This window comes from Dunckerocampus dactyliophorus, chromosome 3 (genome assembly GCF_027744805.1).
Source record: "Dunckerocampus dactyliophorus isolate RoL2022-P2 chromosome 3, RoL_Ddac_1.1, whole genome shotgun sequence".
NCBI classification, from domain to species: domain Eukaryota; kingdom Metazoa; phylum Chordata; class Actinopteri; order Syngnathiformes; family Syngnathidae; genus Dunckerocampus; species Dunckerocampus dactyliophorus.
Genome location: NC_072821.1, coordinates 34,349,190 through 34,376,723, shown reverse-complemented (window position 1 = coordinate 34,376,723; position 27,534 = coordinate 34,349,190). Strand labels below are relative to the sequence as shown.

Here is a 27,534-nt window from a genome sequence, read left to right as displayed (position 1 = left end):
AACTGTCCATCCATCCATCCATCTTTTATCGCTTATCCGAGATCGGGTCACGGGGGCAACAGCCTAAGCAGGGAGGCCCAGATTTTCCTCTCCCCGGCCACTTCGTCCAGCTCCTCCCGGCAGATCCCGAGGCGTTCCCAGGCCAGTTGGGAAACAGAGTCTCTCAAACGTGTCCTGGGTCTTCCCCGGACTTGCCCTGAACACCTCCCCAGGGAGGCATCCAGGAGGCATCCTGACCAGATGCCCAAGCCACCTCATCTGGCTCCTCTCAATGCAGAGGAGCAGCGGTTTTACTCCGGGTCTCTCCCGGATGACAATGCTTCTCACCCTATCTCTAAGGGAGAGCACAGCCACCCTACGGAGAAAACTCATTTCGGCCGCTTGTACCCGCGATCTTGTCCTTTCGGTCATTACCCAAAGCTCATGACCATAGGTGAGGGTAGGAACGTAGATCGACCAGTAAATTGAGAGCTTTGCCTTTTGGCTTGGCTCTCTCTTCACCACAACAGACCGATGTAGAGTCTGCATCACTGCATACGCCGCACCAATTCGCTTATCGATCTCGCGTTCCATCCTTCCCTCACTCGTGAATAAGACCCCAAGGTACCTAAACTCCTCCACTTGGGGTAGGATCTCATCCCCGACCTGGAGATGGCATTCCACCCTTTTCCAGGCGAGAACCATGGACTCGGACTTGGAGGTGCTGATTCTCATCCCGGCTGCTTTGCACTCGGCTGCGAACGGATCCAGTGAAAGTTGAAGTTCACGGCTTGATGAAGCCAGCAGGACCACATTATCTGCAAAAAGGAGAGACTCAATCCTGCAGCCACCAAACCGGAACCCCTCTACGCCCTGGCTGCGTCTAGAAATTCTGTCCATAAAAATAATGAACACAATTGGTGACAAAGGGCAGCCCTGGCGGAGTCCAACCCTCACTGGAAACGGGTCCGACTTACTGCCGGCAATGCAAACCAAACTCTGACACCGGTCATACAGGGAACGAACAGCTTGAATTAGCTGGTCCGATACCCCATACTCCCGGAGTACTCCCCACAAAATTCCTCGAGGAACACGGTCTAATGCCTTCTCCAAGTCCACAAAACACATGTAGACTGGTTGGGCAAACTCCCATGCACCCTCAAGGACCCTGCCGAGAGTGTAGAGTTGGTCCACAGTTCCACAACCAGGACAAAAACCACACTGCTCCTCCTGAATCCAAAATTCAACAATCCGGCGGATCCTCCTCTGCAGAACCCCTGAATAGACCTTACCAGGGAGGCTGAGGAGTGTGATACCACGATAGTTGGAACACACCCTCCGGTCCCCCTTCTTAAAAAGGGGAACAATACATAAACTGCATACTCCCAAAATGTCTGATATTTACGAATACATGTTTATTTGTGCAATGCCCGATTACAGTCACACGCTAATACACTCATTGCACTATGCATAGATATGAGTGTATTCCAGGATCCAGATACATTTACAGTATGTGTAAATATTGTTTTCCAAATACTGTCCGCCTGGGGGCGCCAGAGATCAACAAACCAATTGCATTTTTGTTCTGCTGTTTTTCTTGTGTGGAGGAAAATATTTACTAAATTATGTAAATAGCTGTTAAAGCAAAGTAACTAAAGTGTGTACTAAATGTTATTCAGTTCCCGGTAGCATGGAAGGGACAATGTTCATAGTAATGTAGAGCTGCTGTCATATTTACGTCCACATTTTTGCTTTAAAAGGTTCAGTCATTTTATATTCAGTCATATACACTCAAATATACAAAAAAAGAATGATGTTGCCCAAAATTAATCTTGATAGGGAAATTAATGGTTCAAATTTTATTCCTGAACGTTTGATTGTATGTGGTGACACCGGATTCCTGAAAAATTCGAGGGGAAAAAGCAAGACAAATAAGGTCACTCCACCCCACTTCCTCTCCAGATGACTCCGCCCTCTCCAGCTTTACCGTTCGTTCTCCCTTCAGTTCCAGACGGTTCTCATTTTTCCAGAGAGCACTTGAACGCAGCAGCAGCAGCAGCAGACGTTCTGCGCTCGGCTTCACTCTGAACAAACTTGACCGGACAAAGCGTAAACAAATATGACCGAAAAAGCGTATTTGACAGCTGTTACATTTCTGCTCTGCCTGCTTTCCGTCACTGGTAAGTTTCTGGAACTCACATTGCATGGGACGAGCTTTTTTGACTTCATTCAAACCGTTGCAGTGGTTGAGGAAACTTGTTTACTGTCTTAATAGGGAATGTGAACAACGTGAGCCAACTTATCCATTACACTTTTCCATTCTGAAGCGATGAAAGTTTAGCTAGGCTATACATCAGTAGTGATGCCACTGATTTGGTTTCCGTTCCGATACTGGGTAAATTCAGGCTGGTAGTGGCGGTACAAATCCGATACCGATACTGATACTTCTAAAAATGTAGTGTATTTTATATCATAGCATAAAGAATACAAGAAATGTAATGAAGTTATTCATTAAATAAATTAATGATTTAAGTTATTAGTTATTTTTATTATTTAATTTTTAAACTCTTAAGTATATTGAGGTAGCGGAGTGATTGAGTGATGAAAATATGTAAAACATTGTATTTTAAACAATAAAATGAGAAAATAAGCAAAAGAATAAATCCATTAAGATAAATGATTATTGGAAATGATTCACAATTCACACATGGCCCTGTTTACTATCGGTCGTCGTTTTAAACAGACAAATGTTTCAAACATTCTCTCAGATGACTTAAGTATCGAAAATATCCATATTTTGATTTGAGAATTGATTTTAGAGCTGGTATCGGAAGTATCGCTATTATTTATGTTGAGGAACATCATATGGTAACGCAATTCAACATGCCTGAAAAGCAGGAGGAAGAAGCAGAGTTTATTTCATCCTACCCCTTCTCCATGACTATTACCCCTAATTCGGTTGGAACAATTTTTGCAACTGTCTGTGTTTCACTGTCACTCTTTTTTTTATTAGCAGACAGAAGAACGAAAAAGGAAGAAGAAGGGGGGGAAAGTGTTGAAAAATATCAAATAAAATACAAAATAATCACACGGGAGTAAAAAAAAATGACACACTATATTGCGCAGTGACGAAGAGGTAATATGAAGAAGACAGGGTGTTAATAAAAATGTTTACGTGGCTAATAAGATAAAACAACTAGAGAGATTAAGTAAAAGACTGACAGAAATTCTCCTAAAACATGCAAAACATGTTGAGGAGTTCATCAGGGATGTAAACAAAGAGCGACGTTCACACCCTCCTGATATCCAGTGTTGTATCGTTGTTCATAGTTCACATTGTTGTTGCCACAGGACTACCCAGCATGCCCTGCGGGAACCTGTAAATAACAGTTGAAGTTACATGTTATGTTTAGCGCTTAGTTGTTGTTTATTGCCCACGTGTTAGCAGGAGTTTGATTTATGTGATTTATGTAACTTGCTATGGATGTGCGGTGTCATTTCGTTGCACCGTTCTTCAAAAAGTTTGCTCACCACTGCCCTAAAGAGATGCCTGTAGCACTTTTACATGAGCTTCCTGTTCACATCTCATTTTCGGCTTGTCTATCTCATAATTCCAGTGTATAATTTTCATTGCAACCTTGATTTTTTGCACGCTGTTGCAGGGAAGTGTTGGTGTGACATGTTTTTCGTACCCCACTTGAAGGCGTACGCACATCTGCGCTCGTGTTTGTTTCTGCAACAGTATGAGGTGGTGGTACAGATGGAGAGGAAAAATAGCGCCATACGTGCTGGTGTCTGGACAGCTGTCTAGTGTCCACCCTAACCCGAGATCAACCTGGAAACATGCTGCCAACTTCACGCACACGATCACACGACCTGCCTAAAATAGTGTCCAAACATGTCTGGGCCGTTCACAATCTCATCCAGCACCTTCTGTTGCACGCAGTTTAGCGTGCCAGTGAGTAAATTAGTCATTAACAGGTGTGAACTACAGTGGTGTGATAGAGTGCTACTGATTTGTTTTTGTTTTTTTGTACGTTGGTCACACTTAAATGTTTCAGATCATCAAACACATTGAAATATTAGTCAATGACAACACAACTGAACACAAAATGCATTTTTTTAATGAAACTTTTTATTATTAATGGTGAAAATATCCAACGCACATGGCCCTGTGTGAAAAAGTGATTGCCCCCCCTCCCCTGTTAAAACATAACATAACTGTGGTTTATCAAAACTGAGTTCAATTTCTCTGGCCACACCCAGGCCAGATTACACCTGTTCTCAATCAAGAAATCACTTAAATAAAGCTTTGGGACTCCAGCGAACCACAGTGAGAGCCATTATCCACAAATGGTGAAAACATGGAACAGTGGTGAGCCTTTCCCGGAGTGGCCAACCAAAATGACCCCAAGAGCGCAGCGACAACTCATCCAAGAGGTCACAAAAGACCCCACAACAACATCCAAAGAACTGCAGGCCTCACTTGCCTCAGTTAAGGTCAGTGTTCATGACTCCACCATAAGAAAGAAAATACTCTGTGGTCTGACGAGACAAAAGTTGAACTTTTTGGAAGGTGTGTGTCCCATTACATCTAGCGTAAAAGTAAGAAAAAGAACATCATAGCAACAGTAAAATATGTCGGTGGTAGTGTGATGGTTTGGGGCTGTGTTGCTGCTTCAGGACCTGGAAGACGTGCTGTGATAAATGGAACCATGAATTTTGCTGTTTACCAAACAATCCTGAAGGAGAATGTCCGGCCATCTGTTGGTGACCTCAAGCTGAAACCAACTTGGGTTCTGCAGCAGGACAATGATCCAAAACACACCAGCAAGTCCACCTCTGAATGGCTGAAGAAAAACAAAATGAAGACTTTGGAGTGGCCTAGTCCAAGTCCTGACCTGAATCCTATTGAGATGGTGTGGCATGACCTTAAAAAGGCGCTTCATGCTGGAAAACCCTCCAATGTGGCTGAATGACAACAATTCTGCAAAGATGAGTGGGCCAAAATTCCTCCACTTTGGGCCATTTTCTCCTCCCTTAATAATAAAAAGTTTCATTTAAAAACTGCATTCTGTGTTCAGTTGTGTTGTCATTGACTAATATTTCTATTTTTTGATGATCTGAAACATTTAACTGTGACAAACATGCAAAAAAAGAATAAATCAGGTGGGGGGGGGCAAACACTTTTCCACACCACTATATGTGTAAACTGTGCTGGGATGCTTGCCAGTGTGCAAAGACAAATTGGAAATCTTCAAAATTGGTGGCACCCATAATTTCCGTGAACTAGTCGTGAATGCAGCGTGACCACACCGCAACCTATGTGCACAGAAAACGCAGGTTTTGCGTCCCAAAAAGTGCCTCTGGTTGTCTCATTCACATGAAGGGGTTAACTTTTCCACCAGAAATAAGTAGTGCGGGAGCGTGGTCATTTCCTGCCAATGTGCACCATTTTCGGTCACAAATTGCGTGCCCAGCGCGTAATTTATGCGTAATCAGAACGCAAAGTGCGCAAAACTAGCCTTCATGCTTTTCAGGCATGCCATAAATAAATAAATGACACGTATCGCCACGGCAAATTGCGGGACAATGCGGAGGCAAAATGCGTGCAAATGTAAAAGCCGCGATTCTCGCATCCTCTGAATGTTTTTTGTTGTCGTGTTGTGTAACTGCTCATTCCTGAAAGAGCTCCCTGCTCCTCTCCCACCTGGTTAATCCTGCAATCTCTTAATCCCAACCACACACAGACACGTTCTGCTGTCCATTTGTAGTTGTACACAACGGGATGATGGCACGCTTGCAGCTTGTGCTTTGGCAAGTCATTATTGTTGTTGACTCGGCAAGTACGCAGCCAAGCTACTTTTAAAAGCACAGTATTTTACTTTTGACGTAAATCCATTTTCTTTTGCTCAACACCCCATTCATCCTTGTCGAGCTGCAACAATTAATCGATGATTAATCGATTATCCAATTAATCAACTGTTTTGGTATTTGTTTAATTCAATGTTTTTTTTTTTTAATGTGTGAATATTTTTAAATGTTCTTGGTTACCCATGAAAAGAGAGCTATTATCTTTGTGTTTTATGCAAAACAAGAAAATATTCACACACATCAGCTCTGATAATGTTGCGTACCTAACCAGTGTCAAGGGTGTCCAAAGTGTGGCCGGGCGCCATTTGCGGCCATTTTTTTTTTAAACATGTTTTTCTTCTGTTTAAACTTTTTCTTAAAGATTTTTTTTCTTTAATATTTAAAAACTACGCTACTAAAATGACGTAATTTTTCTTGAAAATATTATGAGTTTATTCTTGTACAATTGTGAATTCTTTTTTTCTCTTAAAATTTTGACTTTATTCTTATAAAATGACAGCTGTTTTTTTTTTCATTTTTGCTTTTTGTTTTTTTTTTAAATACAACTTTCTTCTTGTAAATTTTCTTCTCGTAAATCTGACTTTATTCTTATAATATTATATATACTATTATATATACTTTTTCTGAGACCTAATTTTCCAAAAATTACAACTTTATTTGTTGTTTTTTTGTTTTTTTCATGACATTACAACTTCATAGGAATTAACGTCTTTCTTTAATATTATTATACCTTTTTTGTTTGATTTTTTGTTGTTGTTTGATTGCAACTTGTTTCTCTTTAAGGAAAACTGCACTTTTTAAAAATTTGCCCATCTTTCTCTTTTCAGTGCGTTTTAAGGATATAAAAACAGATAAAATGAGTCAGCTCATTACTGCACATTTGAGACATGCTTATTCCGCCTATAAAGCCATCAAAGCGCCGACAACGCTCCATTTACATATAATGTGACGTGCATATTAACCAAGCTATAGCGACTTTGTTATTATTATTATTATTATAATTAACATTATTGCGCCGATCGAACTACATTATTGGTGGCCTGACACTTCGCCAGAACACACACTAGTGCTAGTGACTAGCTCACAGCATGGATATAAAACCATAAAACCTTGTTGGAGATTGTTGGAGGTGTTTTAATAGCAGGCTTTCGAGGCGGCATAGGTGTATCCTATTACGTACACTACTGAGCTGTTGCTTTTTATGTGGTTAGTGGTTAGCATGGCCACACAGTCAGGAGATTAAGGAAGATCTGGGTTTGAATCTCTCTGTGTGGAGTTTGCATGTTCTCCGGGTGTTCCAAAAACATGCATGTTAGGTGAACTGGTGACTCTAAATTGTCCATAGGTATGAATGTGAGTGTGAATGGTTGTTTGTCTGTATGTGCCCTGCGATTGACTGGCGACCAGTCCAGGGTGTACCCCGCCTCTCGCCCGCCTCAGCCTGGATAGGCTCCAGCATACTCGTGAGACTAGTGCGGATAAGCGGCATAGAGAATGGATGGATGGATGAATGGATATCTTTTAAAAAGGACAGAAAAGAGAGAGACATATGTGCTCATATGTCACATAAGAATTGTGGATGATGGGCAAAATTCCAAAAAAGTGCAGTTTTCCTTTAATATTTTGACTTTATTCTTCCAAAATTACTACTGATTTTTACTGCTGTTTTTTATATTTTTAGAAGGCGCAGCAGGCCAATGAAAGAACAGTCACGGGCCGCAAATGGACCCGTTCCATCCCATGGATGCCAACCTCATTCATGTGCAATGCTGAGAGAGTGAATTGCATGACCCGGAATGGCACCAGAAGAGTAAACAAACCCAGATTATGACCTAACGGTCCTGGAGTGACTCATAAATCTGTGCCTTGCCGCTCTCACTGGGCTTCTTGGTTCATTTTCACAATCCGTCGAAGAAATATGACAGATTTTTCCCCTGTCCTTGTGATGTGTTCCCTTCCCAACACACACTCTGATACTCTAATGCACAGATGTCAAACTCAAGGCCCGGGGGCCGGATTTGGTATGTGGCCCGCAAAAGCCTTGAAATAATGCATGTCAAAAAGACACTTATTTTAATATTATTTACAAAATATTTGTATATAAATTGTAATTAATTAATTGTAATTAATTTTTGTCTTTACTTTTTGAAGCTTTATTTTTCATTATTTTACTTTTATACTATTGTGAAATTATATTTACATTATTGTATTTTTTATCTGTATGCTGCAATTTAATATTTTTGACTTAATATAAATATATTTATATACAGTAAGTAGAAATTTTAATATATAATAAATCTTTTTACAATAATTTAATTAACATTTACCGTTATGTTTACTATAAATAATGAAATAATATATTAAAGTAAAAATAAAATTAATATTACTAACAAAAACAACTTTAAAAAATTGTAATCAAAAAGACAATCTTTCTTGGCAAATGTATTTGTTAATGAAAAATGAATGTAATAATTAATTAACACATTTTTAAAATAGAATTATAAAAAGTGGTCCTGTGAGGATAACCATAACTGCGATGCGGCGCAAGGTGAAAAACGAGTTTGACGCCCCTGCTCTAATGGTTTTATGCGCTTGTTTCATTCAACCAGCACTGCAAACAATTATTAGAAGGCCTCCAGTGTATCCCAAACAACTCATTGTTGAATGAAGTCCCACATTCTCGCTGTAAGACACTGTTGTCCTACATTTTCCAGAATTCTTTTGCAATCTGCAGAGAATGTTCAGATTAGCTTTGGCTTAAACGCGTAAACAATCGGAGCTCCAACTGTGCCACCACCACAACAAGGTCAAACTACAGACAAACACGCCACCAAAATACAACTTCTTCAAGCTATGTTCGTGCCAGCGTTCATTAGATTTGTTTTTTTTTGGAGGGGAAGTTACTTTAAACAGAAAGTAGTAGAGTGATGCAGAGTCACTTCCCTCCACAGGACGATGCTTGGACACGACGTAATGTAGTGTAACTGCACGTTTTGTAGGTTCAATCAGAGTTTAACATACCTGTGGCATTTTGGTTTGCGTGGGTGCGGTAGATGATGTCATCGCATAATTTGCAGTCCGTGACGCAAGCACCGGCCAGATTGGAGTTTTTCAAAAACTCAGACTCAGTGTTTGTGTGTGGACGGGTAAAACTGAGTTTTTTTGGTTTGTGTGTAGATCTTTTCATATATTTTTAAATATTATTTTTAAATATTTTATGTTTCTTTTTATATATATGTACGTTTTTATATGTTTTTAAATTTAAATTATTTAATTTTTTTTTATTTTTACTTTTTAAAAGGAAAAATTTTACTGTATATACAGTATTTATATATGTGTGTGTGTTTGTGTGTGTGTGTGTGTGTATATACAGCATGTGTATATATATACAGTATGTATATGAATATGAGGACAAAGCTTTGTGTTATTATTAGTTGGTATCAACATTTCAGCTTTTTGTCTTCACATTCTGCCTTTTTGCTCTATTTTTCCAATCCGTAAATGGCCCCCGGGGGCCACACACTTTGGACGCCCCTGATTTAGTGAATCAAACACGTGCGTCCATTATTCACATTTTTTCATTTAGCGGGGATCTACAAAATAACAAAATATGTAACAACATTGTCCAACATGATATATTGACAATTACACCAGAACCTTGGTTAGCGTCCATCTCGGATAGTGTTTTTTTCAGTTAAAAAACGTACGCCAACATTTTGCCTTGGTTTACGCACGTTTTACGGTTTTGCGTACAATTTGGCTCGCGACTTGTCGTGTTATTCATACACTGCGTGAGTCCAAATGTGTTTGTGATGTATTTCTATATAGAGATGCACGATATCTCTTTGTTTTCAAACCGATACTGGTAACATTCTGTTTCTCAAGACCGATATGGTACCGATAACCAATAACTTTATAGCTACTTTTAAAATTTAGATTTAACTGTAGTTTGTGCCCACCAGGACTGGAACAAATTAGGATTTGACCAACTGTACCTGTTGATTGGTCCTAATGAAATATCATGACATTACTACTACCACATCACTACTATCAGGAGAACCAGAGTATAGAGCAGGAGGAGACACCTGGCGTGGCCCAGCAACGTCGCTGTATTCGGGCACATGCTCCGGGCACAACTTTCATTCATCATTCATATGCATTTGTGTTCAGTTGTTTGCTTTTCTGGGACAGATTAATTAGATTTACATGATTTCTTATGGGAAAAGTTGATTCGGTTAACGTCCGTTTCGGTTAGGGTCGGAATAAATGAGTGGAACTGTAATTATGAACTTCCACATGGTTTTGTTGACACTGTTTCCTTTAGGTGACTTCTGCGAGGTGAATGTTTGCCACAATGGGGCGACGTGCGTGACAGGTGTCGGAGAAGATCCCTTCATCTGCATCTGTGCCGATGGTTTTGCCGGAGACACGTGCAACCTGACAGAGACCGGTAGGGATGATTGGAGAAATGTTCTGAATGTAAAAGATTGCATCTTGTCATTACCCGCCTTGCTTCTCTCTCTCTCTCTCTCTCTCAGGGCCTTGCAGTCCCAACCCGTGTAAGAACGATGCGTCGTGCCAGGTGATCTATCCCACCAGAAGAGGAGATGTTTTCAACGAGTACACCTGCAAATGCCAGCCCGGCTTTGAAGGAGCTCATTGCCAGATCAGTACGTTGATTCTCTTCTCATACGGCGACGCTGTATTTATCCTGTTATCTTGCCTTTCGATAAGTACAAGGGTCTTCATAAGTCAAAAGTAAACCAACAGTACAGTAATCCCTTGCAATATCACGGTTCCATTATTGCTTCCTCGTTATATTGCTTTTTTTTTTCAAAAATCCATTAACCAATAAATGGCCACTGTTTCTCTCTGTCTCCTATTGTTAGAAAAAAATGCATATTTGAGCAAACTGTACCTTTTTTTGGTCTGCATTAAGCATTTTCAAGCATAAAAATGGCTAAATTGTCTAACTAAATGAACTAAAATACAAATATAAGGCAGAAGAATTTCACAAAATTATTCAAGTCATTTTTAGTATTATTTTCTTTTACATTTTTATTTAAGTATTTTTTTTATTTATTTATATTCTTTTTTAATGTTTTAATTTTTATTTTTATTTTTTATTTATTTTATGGGGGGGGGGGTTACACTTTTGAGTCATTTTTATTTTTTATTTATTTTTGATTACTTTTCCACACTTTTAAGTCATTTTTATTTCTTCTTATTTGCGTTTAGTGAGCTATTGTTTTAATACTTATTATTTTGTTTTTTTCTTTTATTTAAGTCTTTGTTATTTTAATTTAATTTTTATTTATTTTTTTACACTTTTAACTCATTTTTATTTCATTTTTTACAGTTTCAAGTCATTTTTCATTTGTAGTTATTTTTACTGTTATTAAACGCTTTTATTTAAGTTTTTTCTTTAGATTATTTTTTACATTTTTATTCAAGTCATTTTTATTTTTTCATATTTATTTATCGTATTTTTTTAATCATGTATTTATTTATTTGTTTGTTTGTTTGTTTCACTTTTACTGTAAGTCATTTAAAAAAATTTATTAATTTTTTTTATCATTTTAATTGAATTCATTTTTATTTTATATTTATTTATTTCTGCTTTCCTACGTTTATTAATATTTTGCGTACTTTGGAGTGACACCAAGCAAATGCCATCTTTTGAAACATGAGTACACATTATTACATGTCCAAAGTGCTTAGAGGAATTTACTTATGGAATTTGGTCAAGGAAATGATGAGGAAATTACTAAAGCATTGCTCAATTTTGCTTCAAAATAAGTCAGACATGAGTTGTATACGACGTATATAACGTCATTTTTGACTTGCTGTTTGTGACCCACCCAGAATGCATCCGGGACCCACTTTTGGGTCCCAACCCACCAGCTGAGAACCACCGTCCTAAAGTAATCACGGCTGAGGTTTTTCCATGCTGTCGTAGCATCGCTGCAGAAGGGATGTGCAGTCGGCTCCTGCGGTGGTCTCATGAAAGAGCCTCATTCAGGGGCCTCTGTGGTCATTCTCTTTGGCTCATTAGTTCAAAAAAAACAAAAAACAGAAAGAAACCCAACTCTCCAAGTCTCTTAGCATGCAGATGCCACCCACACGGGTTCTCACAGCTCGACCTAAAGAGCTGCAGAAATGTTAATGAAATCACTCCAATCCTTGTAGTCATCGCCAAGATGGCCTGCCGAAAATGAATGAAATTCCAAAAAGAGGAGTTTTTCTGAGGCTTTGAGGAGCTCGTTGCCAGATCAGTACGTCCATGCCGTGATTGCTTTTAGATAAGAGCAAGGTTTGTCTTCACAAGTCAAAAGTTAAACACCAGTCCAGTCATCCCTCGCAACATCAAGACTTGGCAGTTGGTGCAACTACAGGTGTTCCAAGCCCTGGAGTACTTACTACCTCCTCGGTCTGCATATGTCTGAAATTATGAGATAAAAGTGATAATTATCAGATAAGAAAGTCATAATGATGAGATAAAACGTCAACATTACCAGTTTAAAAAGTCATAATTATGAGCTACAAAGGCAAAATTATGAGATTAAAAAGTCATAACTATGAGATAAAAAGTTGAAAGTATGAGCTATAAAGTCAAAATTCAAAGATCAAAAGTTTACATTATTAGATAAAAAGTCAAAATTATGAGATAAGACGTCAAAATTATGAGATAAAAAGTGTAAATTATGAGATATAAAGTGTAAATTATGAGATATAAAGTCATAATTATGAGATAGGAAAGTCCTAATTATGAGATAAAAAGTTGAAATTCTGAGATAAATCCTAATTTTGATAAATGCTCAGAATGATGAGATAAAAGTGATAATCATGAGATAAAACATCAAAATTACAAGAATTGTGAGCTACGAAGGCAAAATTATGAGATTAAAAAGTCATATTTATGAGATAAATATCTTATCTTATGATGGAGGCCTTACCGCCTCCATCACTGTTTGGTACGGTAACTGTACAACACGTGATAGGAAGGCACTCCAGCGGGTGATCAAGACCTCACAGAACATTGTTGGGGCAGCCCTCCCCTCACTGCAAGACATTTATAAATCTAGAGTCCTACGCAGAACACACAACCTCATCAAGGACAGCACACACCCACAACACTCATTATTCACACTCCTACCGTCAGGCAGACGCTACAGGAGTTTGAAGTCCAGGACCACAAGGCTGGCAAACAGCTTTTACCCACAGGCCATCAGGCTTCTCAACGAAGCACTCGCACACGCCGCACGCAACACACGCACACACTCATAGCACTTTATTTATTTATTTATATCTGTATTAATGTCTCTTCTGTTGTTGTTGCTTAATTTATTGGTATATATGTTTATGTGTTTATGTTTCTTATGTTCTTATTCTTTCTTGTGTTTTCTTTCTTTTCTTGGGAGAATGAACAGAATAAGATTTTCATTGCATGGTATAACTGCTGTTTTACCATGCACATGACAATAAAACTCTCTTGAATCTTGAATAAAAAATTGAAATTATGAGCTATAAAATTGAATTAAAAGATAAAAAGTTGAAATTATTAGATAAAAAGTCAAAATTATGAGATATAAAGATGAAATTACTCGATAAAACGTCAAAATTACAAGATAAAAAAGTCATAATTATGAGATAAAACGAGATTAAAAAATCATAACTATGAGCTACAAAGGCAAAATTATGAGATTAAAAAGTCATAACTATAAGATAAAAAGTTGAAAGTATGAGCTATGATGTCGAAATTCAAAGATAAAAATGCATTCATTAGATAAAAAGTGTAAATTATGAGATATAAAGTCATAATTATGAGATAGGAAAGTCCTAATTATGAAATAAAAACTCGAAATTCTGAGATAAATCATAATTTTGATAAATGCTCAAAATGATGAGATAAAACTGATAATCATGAGATAAAACATCAAAATTACGAGATCAAAAAGTCGTAATTGTGATCTGCAAAGGCAAAATTATGAGATTAAAAAGTCATAACTATGAGATAAAAAATTGAAATTGTGAGCTATAAAGTTGAATTAAAAGATAAAAAGTTGAAATTATTATATCCATCCATCCATCCTCTATACCGCTTCTCCTCATTAGGGTCGCGGGGGCGTGCTGGAGCCTATCCCAGCTGACTTTGGCTGACAGGCGGGGTAGACCCTGGACTGGTCGCCAGCCAATCACAGGGCACATATAGACAAACAACCATTCACACTCACATTCATAATTTAGACAATTTAGAGTCGCCAATTAACCTAACATGCATGTTTTTGGAATGTGGGAGTACCCGGAGAAAACCCACGCACGCACGGGGAGAACATGCAACTCCAACTCCACACAGAAATGCCCAAGGGAGAATCGAACCCAGGTCTTCCTGATCTCCAGACTGTTACTGTGTTGGCCAACATGCTAACCACTAGGCCACCGTGGGCCAAATTATTATATAAAAAGTCAAAATTATGACATAAAAAGTCAAAATGATGAGATATAAAGTCATACTTATGAGATAGGAAAGTCTGCATAAAAACAGTGTTCGGAACACACTGTGGTACTTTCCCATTGTGAGGATCAGTTGAACTTAATTGGATTTTCACAAATAAAATAAAGGTTTTACAAGTCAGAAACTGTGTTTTTCAGAACCTTCACGGTCTGTAGATTCATTCAGCCCAAAATTTTAGAAGTCTCGGTCCAGTGGTTTTCGCTAGCTGCTGAAAAAAAAACGTATAAATGTGCCTTTATTTTCTTTTCACTAATAGAATAAAGATTTCACAAATCATAAAAACTGTGTTTTTATGAAACTTCAGGATCTGTAGATTAATCTACTGGTAGCCCAGGTTTGAGAAGTCTAGGTTCAGTGATTTCCGATGTGGACCAGGTCTAATATGGGCTAGATGCTGGAAAAAACATATAAATGTGCCTTTGTTGCATTTACACAAATAGAATAACGGTTTTACAAGTCAGAAACTGTTTTTCAGAACCCTCACGGTCTGTAGATGAATTCAGTCCAGATTTGAGAAGCCCAGGTCCGCTTGTTTTCAAACAGCACCAGGTCTGATATGGGCTAGTTGCGCAAAAAAACTTACAAAGGTGCCTTTATTGCATTTTCACAAACAGGATAAAGGGTTTCACCAATCAGAAACTGAAATTAAACGGTCTGGACCTCCTGTACCGTTGAGTCCTGCACGTCTGCGTGCTCAGTCTGTGCGTAAGAAGTAGAAAATGAGAAGCTACACCCTAAGAGCTTGATGCTATTACTGAAGAGGCCCACCGTGTGGCTGACCACCAATTGTAGTGCTGGTGGAGTACTCCCTGCACCAGTTCTAATTCTGTGTCAGACGTCATAGGCCGGACTGGTTCAGTGGTTACCTTTTTGCTTGTTGTGTTTGTTGCAGCCATACTGGCTTTTGTTTCTAAGTTTTGACAAATCCTCTTAGCGGAACAAGAATTGCACAGATCCATGTGGCGTTACGTCAACCTGTCGTCGGCTTCAGAAGTCTTTTTAGGCCAAGTGTGACGAGGAAGCCACACGTGGCTCACGTCATTGGATGATTATTATATACGCAGACTATAATCATCAAGCTCCACAACATACAAAGGTTACTTGGGAGCCTCCATTGGTTGTTCTTCTCATTGTTGTCATTTCATCCCTGAGGGTAGATTGAAAAGTTGCTTTTATAAGAGTGGAATTTCTCTGTAGTGTTGGATTAGAACAGCAGTGTCCAAAATGTGGCCCTGGGGCCATTTGTGGCCCGTGGCTGATTTTTTTGTCTCGCCCTCGGCACATTTAAAAAAAAAAAAACATCAACAAAAACAGCAAAAAAATGGGAAAAGAGCAGTAATTTTACGAGAATAGAGTGGAAATATTAGAATAAACTCTTAATATTAATATAAAAAGTTGTAACATTACGACTGGAAATTTGAACGTCATAACACTAGGAGGAAAAAAAAAGTAATTTTTGCAATGTTACTAACAAAACAAAGAATAAAGTTGCAATTTTTGGAAAAATACGTTGGGAAAAATGCATTATTATGGGAATATTATGGGAATAAAGTCACAGTGTTATAAAATGAAATGGCAAGAAGGCAGACAAAAAAAAACAACAACAGCAGCAAAAATGGGAAAACAAGCAGTGGAGAAAAAGTAATAATACACTTTGTCACCTACGTATAACACAGGCTGGGTTTTTTGTTTCTATATCTGAAAATAATGTAGTATGTGGATTTACTTGTTTTAATGAGGCTTCTTATTGATTCATAATATGTAATCACCTAGCAGGGGGTTCTCAAATGCTCTCAACCTGGGACCTATATTTTCCAATGGTCACTAAGTCACGACCTGCTTTTATTTAAGTCTTTTTTTCATTTCTATTTTTTTACACTTGTATTTAAGTCATTTTTAATTTTGATTTATTTTGATTATTTTTGCGCATTTATTGAAGTCACTTTTCTTTTTTCTTTTACATTTTTATTGAAGTCATTTTTATTTTTTATTTCTTTTTTTAACATTTTTTTACATTTTTATTTTTATTTATTTGTATTCTTTTTCACACTTTTATTCAACTCATTTTAAATTATTTTTATTTGTATTATTTTTTATTCTTTTCTGTTATTATTATTACTATTTTTTAACATTTTTATTTGTCAATTTTTGTGTTATTAATTAGTATTATTTTTTCACACTTTTAAGGCATTTGTATTTGCATTTGGGGGGGTATTTAAGTCATTGCTATTTTCTTATTTTAATTTTTTTACACTTTTAAGTCATTTTGGGTTTTTTTTGCAGCTTTATTGAAGTCATTTTTATGTTTAGTTATTATTTACTGTAAGTGTTTTTTTACACTTTTATTTTGGGCATTTTTATTATTTATATGGATTTTCTTTTACACTTTCATTTGTCATTTTTTATTTAGTCATTCTTATGTGACATTTATTACATATACATATTGTCATGTAATTTTTGACGCTTGAGAATGGATCCGTGACGCACTTTTTGGGTCCTGACCCCCCAGTTGAGAACCACTGATCTAGCAATTGTAATATTGAAAGTACTAACAAAGACAGTGAACGCCAACGTCAATTAAGCACAGAGAGGCTGCACGTTTGCAAAGTATTGGCTTTTGTTTTGATTATTCTGCCACCCGGTGGTGATGTGAGTCCATTACATCCTCCCTGTCATGGCGTGGACTCCAGATGATTGGCCATAATCGTGTTTTCTTCCAAGAAGTGTAAACATGCTGACGTATTCCACGGGGGAAATTCACGAGGTGTCATAATGTTGTGTTTGCTTTCAGACGTGAACGACTGTGCCAACCGGCCGTGTAAAAACGGAGGGACGTGCCGAGATCTTGACGGAGATTACTCCTGTCAGTGCTCGTCGCCCTACGTGGGGAAGCAGTGCCAACTTCGTACGTGCTGCCCGCTCGCTCGCTCAATGTGTTTACTTTGACACGTTGGACACTCTGTTTCCAATTTATTCCAATTTATGAGATAAAAAGTCATAATTATGACATAAAAAGTCCAAATTATGAGATAAGTCATAATTTTGAGATAAGAAAGTCGTAATGATGTTATAAAACGTCCAAATTACGAGATAAGAAGTCAAAACGATGAGATAAAAAAAGTCAGAATTATGAGATAAAAAGTCAAAATTATAAGATAAAAAGTCGAAATTATGAGATAAAAGTGATAATTATGACATAGGAAAATCATAATTATGAGATAAAACATCAAAATTACGAGTTTAAAAAGTCATAATTATGAGCTACAAAGGCAAAATTATGAGATTATAAAGTCATAATTATGAGATAAAAAGTTGAACTTATGAGCTATTCAAAAGCGAAATTCAAAGATAAAAACTTTAAATTATTAGATAAAAAGTCAAAATTATGAGATAAAACGTCAAAATTCCGAGATAAAAAGTCATAATTATGAGATAGGAAAGTCCTAATTATGAGATAAAAAAAGTTGAAATTCTGAGATGTCATAATTTTGATCAATGCTCAAAATGATGAGATAAAAGTGATAATTATGAGATAAAACTCTAAATTACAAGATTAAAAAGTCATAATTGTGAGCTACAAAGGCAAAATTATGAGATAAAAGATTGAAATTATTAGATAAAAAGTCAAAATTATGAGATGTAAAGCTAAAATTACTAGATAAAAAGTCAAAATTAGGAGATCAAAAGTTGAAATTATGAGATAAAACGTCAAAGTTACGAGATAAAAAGTTGAAATTATGAGATAAAAAGTGATCATTATGAGACAGGAAAGTCCTAAATATGAGATAAAAAGTCAAAATTACGAGAAAAAAACTCAATTATGAGATAAAAAAAAGTTTAAATTACCTGATAAAAAAAATAGAAATGATGAGATAGATAAATAGATAGATAGATGCTTTATTAATCTCCAAGAGAAATTCACGTTTCGAGCAGCTCTCCAAAAAACATAAAAACGTCATAAACCGTCAAGGCAAAATAAGAAAAGAAAATAGAATTTTTGTAGTGCAATAATAGTAAATAGTAAAACATAATAATAGTTATTCATGATAAGTTCATAAGTAAAAAGTCAAAATTACCAGATAAAAAGTCAAAATTCTGAGATTAAAAAGTCAACATTATGAGACAAAAAGTCGAAATTTTGAGATAAAGAGTCAAAATCAGGAGATGAAAAGTCGTGATCATGAGATACAAACTGCGCATGTGCCGCCTTCTTCACTAGAGCCTTGGTCACATGGCACTTGGCAAATGCACGGTTTGTATCTCATAACCATTGGGATTTCTTTTTCCTTTCAGTGGCAGATGCAGGCTTCCGTACTGACGCCATTTGATTGTGAATGTTTAGGGTTTATTTTTTTCGATCAGAAAAGAAATTAGAACTGTAAAAAAACAGCCCACATGAGACAGTAAGAGAGGAGAGTGCATGTCCTGCAATGTGATGCGTGTAACATTTGTGTGCACGTACTGTAGGCTGCATTTCTCTGCTGGGAATGGAAGGAGGCGCCATCTTGGAATCCCAGATTTCAGCTTCGTCTGTGCACTACGGCATTCTGGGTCTTCAGCGTTGGGGTCCGGAGTTGGCTCGGCTCAACAACCATGGCATCGTCAACGCCTGGACGTCGGCGACCCACGACAAGAATCCCTGGATAGAGGTAGTGGACGGCAAGCCATCCTTAACCCACTTTGACGCTCATCCGACCCACTCTGCACAAATGATACACAATGATACAAGGATACACATTATTTATGGGTGGACCAGATATTTGGCCACCGCTGGCAAAGCAGGGGTGTTTTCCTGCCAGGCCCACATACACATAAAAATGAAAGGACGCAATTTTGCCACTTTGCCACAGGATTTTTTCTGTTAATATTTATATTTCATTTTCTGAAAATTACACTTTTTTCAATTTCTGCAGTTGTTTTTTTGATTTTCCAACTATTTCAACTTGTTAATTTTCTTCTCGTAAATATCACTTTATTTTCATAATATTTTGACGTTATTCCTGTAACATTATCACTTTTTCCTCAACCTAATTTTTGTTTGTTTCTCATAGTACAACTTTAAAAAAAAAATTTCTTTAATATTAAGTTTAATAATTATTTTTTCGTCAAATTGCAACTTTTTTCTCTTAATATTTTGATTCTCATAAAATTATAGCTGTTTTTTCCATTTCTGCTGCTGTTGTTTTTTTATTATACTATATTGTTTTATTTTTATATTTTTTATATTTTTATATTTTTATTTATTTTATTTTCCAAATATTTCAACTTACCCTTACCAAACGTTCTTCTTGTAATTACGACTTTATTCCAATAATATTTTGACTTTATTCTCATAATATTATCACTTTTCCCGCAACCTAATTTTTGTTTGTTTCTTATAATATTACAACTTGAAAAAAACATATATATATTTTTAATATTTCAAATCGATGCTACTAAAATGACATTATTTTTCCCCACAGTGTTGCAAGTTCATACTTGTTAAAAAAATTTGTCTTTTTTCTTCGTTGGAATATGACTTTTTTCATTTTATTCTCATAAAATGACAACATTTTTTTCCCAATTTCTGCTGTTTTTCTACTATTTCAATTTTCTTTTTGTAAATTGTAATTTTTTTTCTTGCAATAATGACTTTATTCCCATAATATTTGGACTTTATTCTTGTAACATTATAACTTTTTCCACAACCTAATTTTCAACCTAAGTGACAACTTTATTGATTGTTTTGTGTCTCATAATACTTTTTCTTCTCGAATATTTCAACTTTATGCTACTAAAATGGCGTTACTTTATCTTCCTCATAATATTAGGACGTCATTCTAGTAAAATTCTGGTAAAACTTTGTTCTCTTAATATTTTGACTTTATTCTCATAAAATTACTGAAAGAAGTCAATAAAAAAAGAAAAAAGACAGTCATAATTATGAGGTAAAAAGTCGAAATTACGAGATGAAATGTCAATCCTGCGATAAAAAGTTGCAATTACGAGATAAAAAGGCATAACTATATAAAAGCAAGTCAAAACGATGAAATAAAAAGTCAAAATTATGAGACAAAAAAAAGTGAAAATTACGATTCAAAAGTCACAATGATGAGATAAAAAGTTGAAAATATGAGACAAGGAAGATTCAAGATTCAAGAGAGTTTTATTGTCATGTGCATAGTAAAACAGCAGTTAGGAAGTCAACATTACGATTCAAAAGTCAAAATGATGACATAAAAAGTTGAAAATATGACACAAGAAAGTCAACATTATGATTCAAAAGTCAAAATGATGAGATAAAAAGTCGAAAATATGAGATAAGTCATAATTATGAGCTAAAATGTCAAAATTATGAGTTTAAAAGTTATAATTATGAGATAAAGTAATAATTACAAGATAAAAATCAAAATTCTGAGCTAAAAAGTCGAAATTATGAAATAAAAAGTCATAATAATGAGATAGGAAAATCATAGTTATGAGAAAAATTTTTTTATTTTTTATATTTTTGCTGTTATTTTTTTCACTTTTCTTGTTAAATTATGATTTTTATATTTTTGCTGTTGCTCTTTTTTCCCCCAGTTTTCTTGTTAAATCATATTTTTAGAATGTGCCATGGGCCAATAAAAACACAAATGGCCCCAGGGCTTCACTTTGGACACCACTGCTGTATAGTGAGAGGCAGAACAATGAAATGCTCTTCCACTAGGGGGCACCAGGTATATACGGAACCTGTGTATCCACCCATCTGTTACCATTTACACATTTTTGGATTGGTGGTGTGGCGTGACTTTCCCAATTGTAACGGTTGACACCAGATCAACATGCAGAAGAAGATGCGTCTGACGGGGATCATAACCCAAGGTGCCAGTCGGATGGGCACGGCCGAGTACATCAAGGCCTTCAAGGTGTCCAGCAGCTTTGACGGAAAGACGTACATGTCATACAAAACGGATGGCCAGCGTCGAGACAGGGTTTGTCCTTTTGCATGAACACTTTGAAAAAACACGCACGCGTACGCACACACGCACGCTGTATTACAACACTGTGTGTGCTTTGCAGGTTTTTGTGGGCAACACAGATAACGACAGCACAAAGACCAATCTGTTTGACCCTCCTATCGTGGCGCAGTACATCCGCATCATTCCTGTCGTTTGCCGAAGAGCGTGCACGCTCCGCATGGAGCTGGTGGGATGCGAACTCAATGGTAATTTTACATCTCATGCAACCCAAGTGTGTAATCATTTATAACACGTTACAATTACAGTTTTATTTGCTTGTTTCTCGTAACATTAAGACTTTTAAAAAAATATATTTTCTTGAATATTTAAGGTATTTGCTACTAAAATGACATTATTTTTCCTCATAACATTAAGTTTAATAATAAGTTTATTTTCGTCCAATTGCAACTTTATTCTCTTAATATTTTGACTTTATTCTTGCAAAAATGGCAACTTTATAACTGGTTTTTTTTTCATTTCTGCTGTTATTTTTTCCAGAGTATTTTGACTTTATTCCTATAATATCACAATATATTATTATTTCTCCATTATTGTTCCTCATATTAAATTTTTCTCACAAAATTATGACTTTTTTTCGTTATAATATGACTTTTATTGTCTTAATATTTGGATTTTTTTCTCGTAAAATTGCAGCTGTTTTTCCCCCACTATTTCAATATTCTTCTTCTATATTTTCTTCTCGTAACTATACCTTAATTCCCATAATATTTTAACTTTATTCTCGTAATATCATAATTTTTTCCGCAACCTAATTTTCCAAAAATGACAACTTTTTCTGTGTGTCTCTCATAACATTACAACTTTTTTTTTTTAAATTGCATATTTTTTCGTTAATGTTTAACGTCTTAGCTACTAAAATGACATTATTTTTCCTTATAATATTGTAAGTTTATTCTTGTCAGAATACTTTTTTCTCTTTATTTTCTACTTTATTTTTGTAAAATTACACCTGTTTTTTTTTTCATTTCTGCTGTTGTTATTTTTTCCCAGAATATTTTGACTTTATTGCCATGATATTATATTATTATTTCAACATTATTTTTCCTTATATTACATTTTTCTCGCAAAATTACGACTTTTTCTTGTTAGAATATGACTTTTATTTTCTTAATATTTGTACTTTATTCTTGAAAAATTACAACTGTTTTTTTCCCCACTATTTCAACTTTCTTCTTGTATATTTTCTTCTCGTAATTATAACTTCATTCCCATAATATTTTAACTTTATTCTCGTAATATCATAACAAGCAACATAATTAAAAAAAATTACAACTTTTTTTGTGTGTGTTTTTCATAACATTACGACTTTTTAAAAAATAGCATATTTTTTCTTTAACATTTAAAGTCTTTGCTACTAAAATGACATTATTTTACAAGTTTATTTTCATCAGAATGCTACTTTTTTCTCTTAATATTTTTTTTACTTTGTTCTTGTAAAATTACAACAGTTTTTTTTTCATTTCTGCTGTTGTTATTTTTTCCCAGAATATTTTGACTTTATCCCCATAATATTATATTATCATTTTCTACATTATTTTCCCTCATATTACATTATTCTTGCAAAAATTACAACTTTTTTCTTGTTACAATATGACTTTTATTCTCTTAATATTTTCACTTTATTCTTGTAAAATTACATCTGTTTTTCCCCACTATTTCAACTTTCTTCTTGTATATTTTCTTCCCATAATATTTTAACTTTATTCTCGTAATACCATAACTTTTTCAGCAACATAATTTTTAAAAAATTACAACTTTCTTTGTTTGTGTTTCTCATAACATTACGACTTTTTAAAAAATGGCATATTTTTTCTCTAATATTTAAGGTCTTAGCTACTAAAATGACATTATTTTTCCTCATAATAGTACAAGTTTATTCTCGTCAGAATACTACTTTTTTCTCTTAATATTTTTCTACTTTATTCTTGTAAAATTGCAACAGTTTTTTTTCATTTCTGCTGTTGTTATTTTTTCCCAGAATATTTTGACTTTATTCCCATAAAATCATAAGTTTTTCCCCAACCTACTTTATGTTGTTCTGTTTGTTTCTCATAATATTACAACTGTGAAAAAAAACAAAACGTATGTTTTCTTAAATGTTTCAGCTCTGTACTGTTTATACTCCATATACTGTCAAATAAATATTTGGCGAGAAGAGACGTCTACTGTAGTACGTAGCATTTTACGGTATAAGAGGTCAAATAGTGTATGTGTTGCAGTGTACAGTACACTTTCCCGCATGCACGCTACCACTCTTTCTTTCCCGTGTTTTCCCTTCTTTCTCCACTCTGGTGTGTTTTTGACATGATCAATCACCTTTGGTGGAGGAAGTTGATCGGTTTCTTCTGTGGGTTTATTCATTGGTCTTTTCCTCTTTCCCTCTTCTTGGTTTTCTGTCTACTTTGATTTTTTTATGGGCAGTTTATTCAAACACGACAGGGTGCTTCGAGCCGATGGGAATGAAGTCTCGGCTGATCTCGGACGGGCAGCTTTCGGCCTCCAGCTCCTTCCGCACGTGGGGCATCGACACCTTCACCTGGCAGCCTCAGTTTGCCCGCCTGGATAAGCAGGGGAAGACCAACGCGTGGTCTCCCGCCCACAACAACAGATCAGAGTGGATCCAGGTGAGGCTGCGCATGCTATGCTGATATTTTGTTTTTCTGACGTTTTTATGCACGTTTGCTGACTGTTTCTCGCTAAGGTGGATCTGGAGAAGACCAAGCGTCTCACGGGCATCATCACTCAGGGGGCCAAGGACTTTGGGGTGGTGCAGTTTGTGTCTGTGTTCAAAGTATCGCACAGCAACGACGGAGAGTCTTGGAGTACGGTGAAGGATGTCAGCACACACGCTGATAAGGTTAGTCCTTTTTTCTGTACTTCTCGAACGCTTTTCATCTTCAAAGAGGAAAAGAGCAAGTTCCTCCACACCAAACTCATACAAGCAAGCCTTTGGAGTCCACTGGTGATGGCAGCAGCGCTGTTGTTTTTAAGAAATATGCTACCCCCAAAAAATGCTTGTCAAAGATCCTGTGTATGATAAGAATGCTCTGCTATTTTTCAAGACATGCTGCAAAAATGCTAGTCAAAGACCCTCTATGCGACAAGAGTGCTCTGCTGTTTTTAAAGACATACTGCAAAAAAACAATGGTCGAAGAGCTAGTCAAAGATCCTGTATAAGACAAGATTGCCCTGTTGTTTTTAAAGCAACCATCCTCTAAATGACAGGAGTGCTGTGATGTTTGTAAAGACACACAACACAAATCACTGGTAAAAGATCTTCTATATGACAAGAGTGCTCAGCTGTTTTTAAAGACATACTGCAAAAAACACTCATCAAAGATCCTCTACATGACTATGTTTTTTAAAGCAAAGATCCTCTACATGACAGGAGTGCACTGCTGTTTTTAAAAGACATACTACTAAAAAATGCTTGTCAAAGATCCTCTACATGATAACAATGCTTTTTAAAGCAAAGATCCTCTCTATGACAGGGATGTTCTGCTGTTTTGAAGACATGCTGCAGAAACCCTAGTCAAAGATCCTCTATGTCACAAGGAGTTTGCTGCTGATTTTAAAGACATATTGCAAAAAATTCTTGTCAAAGATCCTTTATATAACAGGAATGCTCTGCTGTTTTTGAAGATATTCTGCAAAAATGCTGGTCAAAGATCCTCTATGTGACAGGAGTGATTTGTTGTTTTGAAAGCAAAGATGATCTTTAAAGACACACTGCACAAATTACTAGTCAGAGATCCTGATGAGTCACGTTCATATTGTCTTCCCTGGCAGCTTTTTCAAGGCAATATTGACAACAACAGTCACATGAGGAATGTATTTGAGCCACCCTTCTACGCCCGCTACGTACGAGTGCTTCCCTGGGAGTGGCACGAGCGCATCACTCTACGCATGGAGCTGCTGGGCTGCGACGAATAGAAACTACTACTACTTGTACTACTCCATCCACATCCTCCCATGACACAGATTGCATTGCATTGCATTGGATGGCGATTGTGGACACAATAAATCATGTCTAACACTTTATAGTAATAGTGGGTGAGAAGGATTTGACGTTGCTATCTTCTACTGAGTATCCGATATGGGTCAGTGCAATAAGTCCAGACTTTGATGAAAAACAATGGCTGATGAAGTCCGGTACACTTTTTGTTTGTTTTTTTTACATTTCAGATGGATTTTTCATTCATGTTTCCACATAGATTTCAATGTAACAACAGCTTTACCGTACTTCAAATGCTTAGAAAGATGTTTGGTTTTTAAAATGCATTGTTGATCATTAATTAAAGATAATTGAATATCCCTGTTTCTGGTCATGCAAGATACATACAATATGTGATGACAAACTCCATTCCTTTTACTCACTCCTCTTCTTATGAGTCAAGTGAATTTGAAATGAAACAAGTTCGGCCCCAGTAGATGCTCGTCGAGTACCTGTGAGTCAGTGAAAGGTGAGTATTTGTCGAGTACCCATGAGTCAGTCAAACTCGAGTCTTCTTCAAGTACTCGTGAGCCAGTGATAGGTGAGTATTTTTAGAGTGCTCATGAGTCAGTGAAACTTGAGTCTTCGTCAAGTACCCGTGAGTTAGCGAAAGTCAAATCTTTGTTTAGCACCTGTGAGTCAATGAAACTCAAGTCTTCGTCGAGTACCCGTGATTCAGTGAAACTCGAGTCTACGTCAAGTACTCCTGAGTCAGTGAACTCGAGTCTATGTCAAGTACTCGCGAGTCTGTGAAATTGAGCACCTGTGAGTCATTGAAACCCAAGTCTTACTCTATTACTCGTGAGTCAGTGAAACTCGAATCTATGTCAAGTACTCCTGAGTTAGTAAAACTCGAGTCTTTGTTCAGCACCTGTGAGTCAGTAAACCTTGACTCTTTGTCGAGCACCTGTGAGTCAATGAAACTCAGGTCTTCGTCAAGTACCCGTGAACCAGTGAAACTCGAGTCTATGTCAAGTACCCACAAGTCTGTGAAACTTAAGTGTTCATTGAGCACCTGTGAGTCAATGAAACCCAAGTCTTCCTTGAGTACTCATGAGTCACTTAAACTCGAATCTATGTCAAGTACTCCTGAGTTAGTGACACTCGAGTCTACGTCAAGCACCCGTGAGTCAGTGAAACTCGAGTCTTCGTCAAGTACCTGTAAGTCAGCGAAAGTAAAGTCTTTGTTTAGCACCTTTGAGTCAGTAAACCTTGAGTCTTTGTCGAGCACCTGTGAGTCAATGAAACTCAAGTCTTTGTCGAGTACTCGTGAGTCAGTGAAACTTGAATCTATGTCAAGTACTCCTGAGTCAGTGAAACTCGAGTCTAGGTCGAGTACCCATGAGTCAGTATAACTTAAGTCTTCATCAAGTACCTGTGAGTCAGCGAAACTCAAGTCTTTGTTTAGTACCTGTGAGTCAGTAAGCCTTGAGTGTTTGTGTCTTAACACAGTTAAGACACTGATAGATTGTTACTTACAGCTTGCTCTTCTGACTCTTCAACACGACCAAGTAACGTTGGAAAGGCGTAGGACTTCAGCAACAGTTTGGCGGATAGTCCAGCTTCGTATTGGCCCATGTTCACAAAACAGTCCGAGTAAAGTGCCGTTGACAGATGAGCATATTTTTCTCTTGCTAGCCGGGAATCAGCAACTCCAAATACTTCTGCCTGATGTTTGCCTCTTTAGGCGCACCCGAACAAGCCTTTCTTGGGAGTCATACGTGCTAACAGTGAACAGAGCAGAGCGAAGCAGAGCTGGGGGAGGGCAGGACTATAGCTATTCCCTGGGCATGCCCATATAAGGAAGTCCGGTTGCATTGATGTCAGTGGAACTCGGTGTTAAAAAAAACTGCAGAGTGCAGAGCCGTCCAAAACTGCTTTCAGGTCTCACTTCCAAATGTGCAAACCTCATTATCTGACGCATCGTTGGCATCGTTTAACACGAGAATACAACATTGTAACAACATTTATGCTATTAAAAGCATAATAGGTCCCCTTTAAGAAGCGGTTTGATTACAGCCACTTTAAATGATTGTGGTACCTAGCCTGTCACTAGCGACATATTGATTATCTTGAGAAGAGCTGTGTTGACTAGTGGGGTGGTATCATTGAACAAGTGAGTAGGGATGGGATCTAACTCGCAAGCTGAAGTGTTTGAGGAGGAAATTCTA

At 36.7% G+C, this 27,534-nt stretch overlaps 1 protein-coding gene across 2 annotated transcripts; it reads left to right on the top strand.

Annotated features, from left to right (window-relative positions):
• The first annotated feature begins 1,995 nt into the window (after positions 1 to 1,995).
• LOC129179004 (EGF-like repeat and discoidin I-like domain-containing protein 3) lies at positions 1,996 to 25,660 on the top strand. Of its 2 annotated transcripts, none has more exons than XM_054771774.1 (10): positions 1,996 to 2,159; positions 10,178 to 10,303; positions 10,392 to 10,523; positions 17,160 to 17,273; positions 18,836 to 19,017; positions 21,166 to 21,321; positions 21,410 to 21,554; positions 23,809 to 23,993; positions 24,071 to 24,226; positions 25,159 to 25,660. In XM_054771774.1, exons 1-10 carry the CDS (start codon positions 2,099 to 2,101, stop codon positions 25,300 to 25,302), a joined length of 1,401 nt encoding a protein of 466 aa, XP_054627749.1. In that variant the 5' UTR covers positions 1,996 to 2,098; the 3' UTR covers positions 25,303 to 25,660. The 2 variants fall into 2 exon arrangements, with proteins under 2 accessions (XP_054627749.1, XP_054627748.1); XM_054771773.1 differs by having other exon boundaries at positions 23,791 to 23,993; positions 25,159 to 25,659.
• The last annotated feature ends 1,874 nt before the right edge of the window (positions 25,661 to 27,534 follow it).

Excerpts from the sequence above, each read along its gene's own strand:
- LOC129179004 (XM_054771773.1), top strand. The coding sequence starts at position 2,099 with ATGACCGAAAAAGCGTATTTGACAGCTGTTACATTTCTGCTCTGCCTG. Across the intron at positions 10,524-17,159 it reads AGGAGCTCATTGCCAGATCA|ACGTGAACGACTGTGCCAAC; the intron begins GTACGTTGATTC and ends GTTTGCTTTCAG. Across the intron at positions 21,555-23,790 it reads GGTGGGATGCGAACTCAATG|TTTATTCAAACACGACAGGG; the intron begins GTAATTTTACAT and ends TTTTATGGGCAG.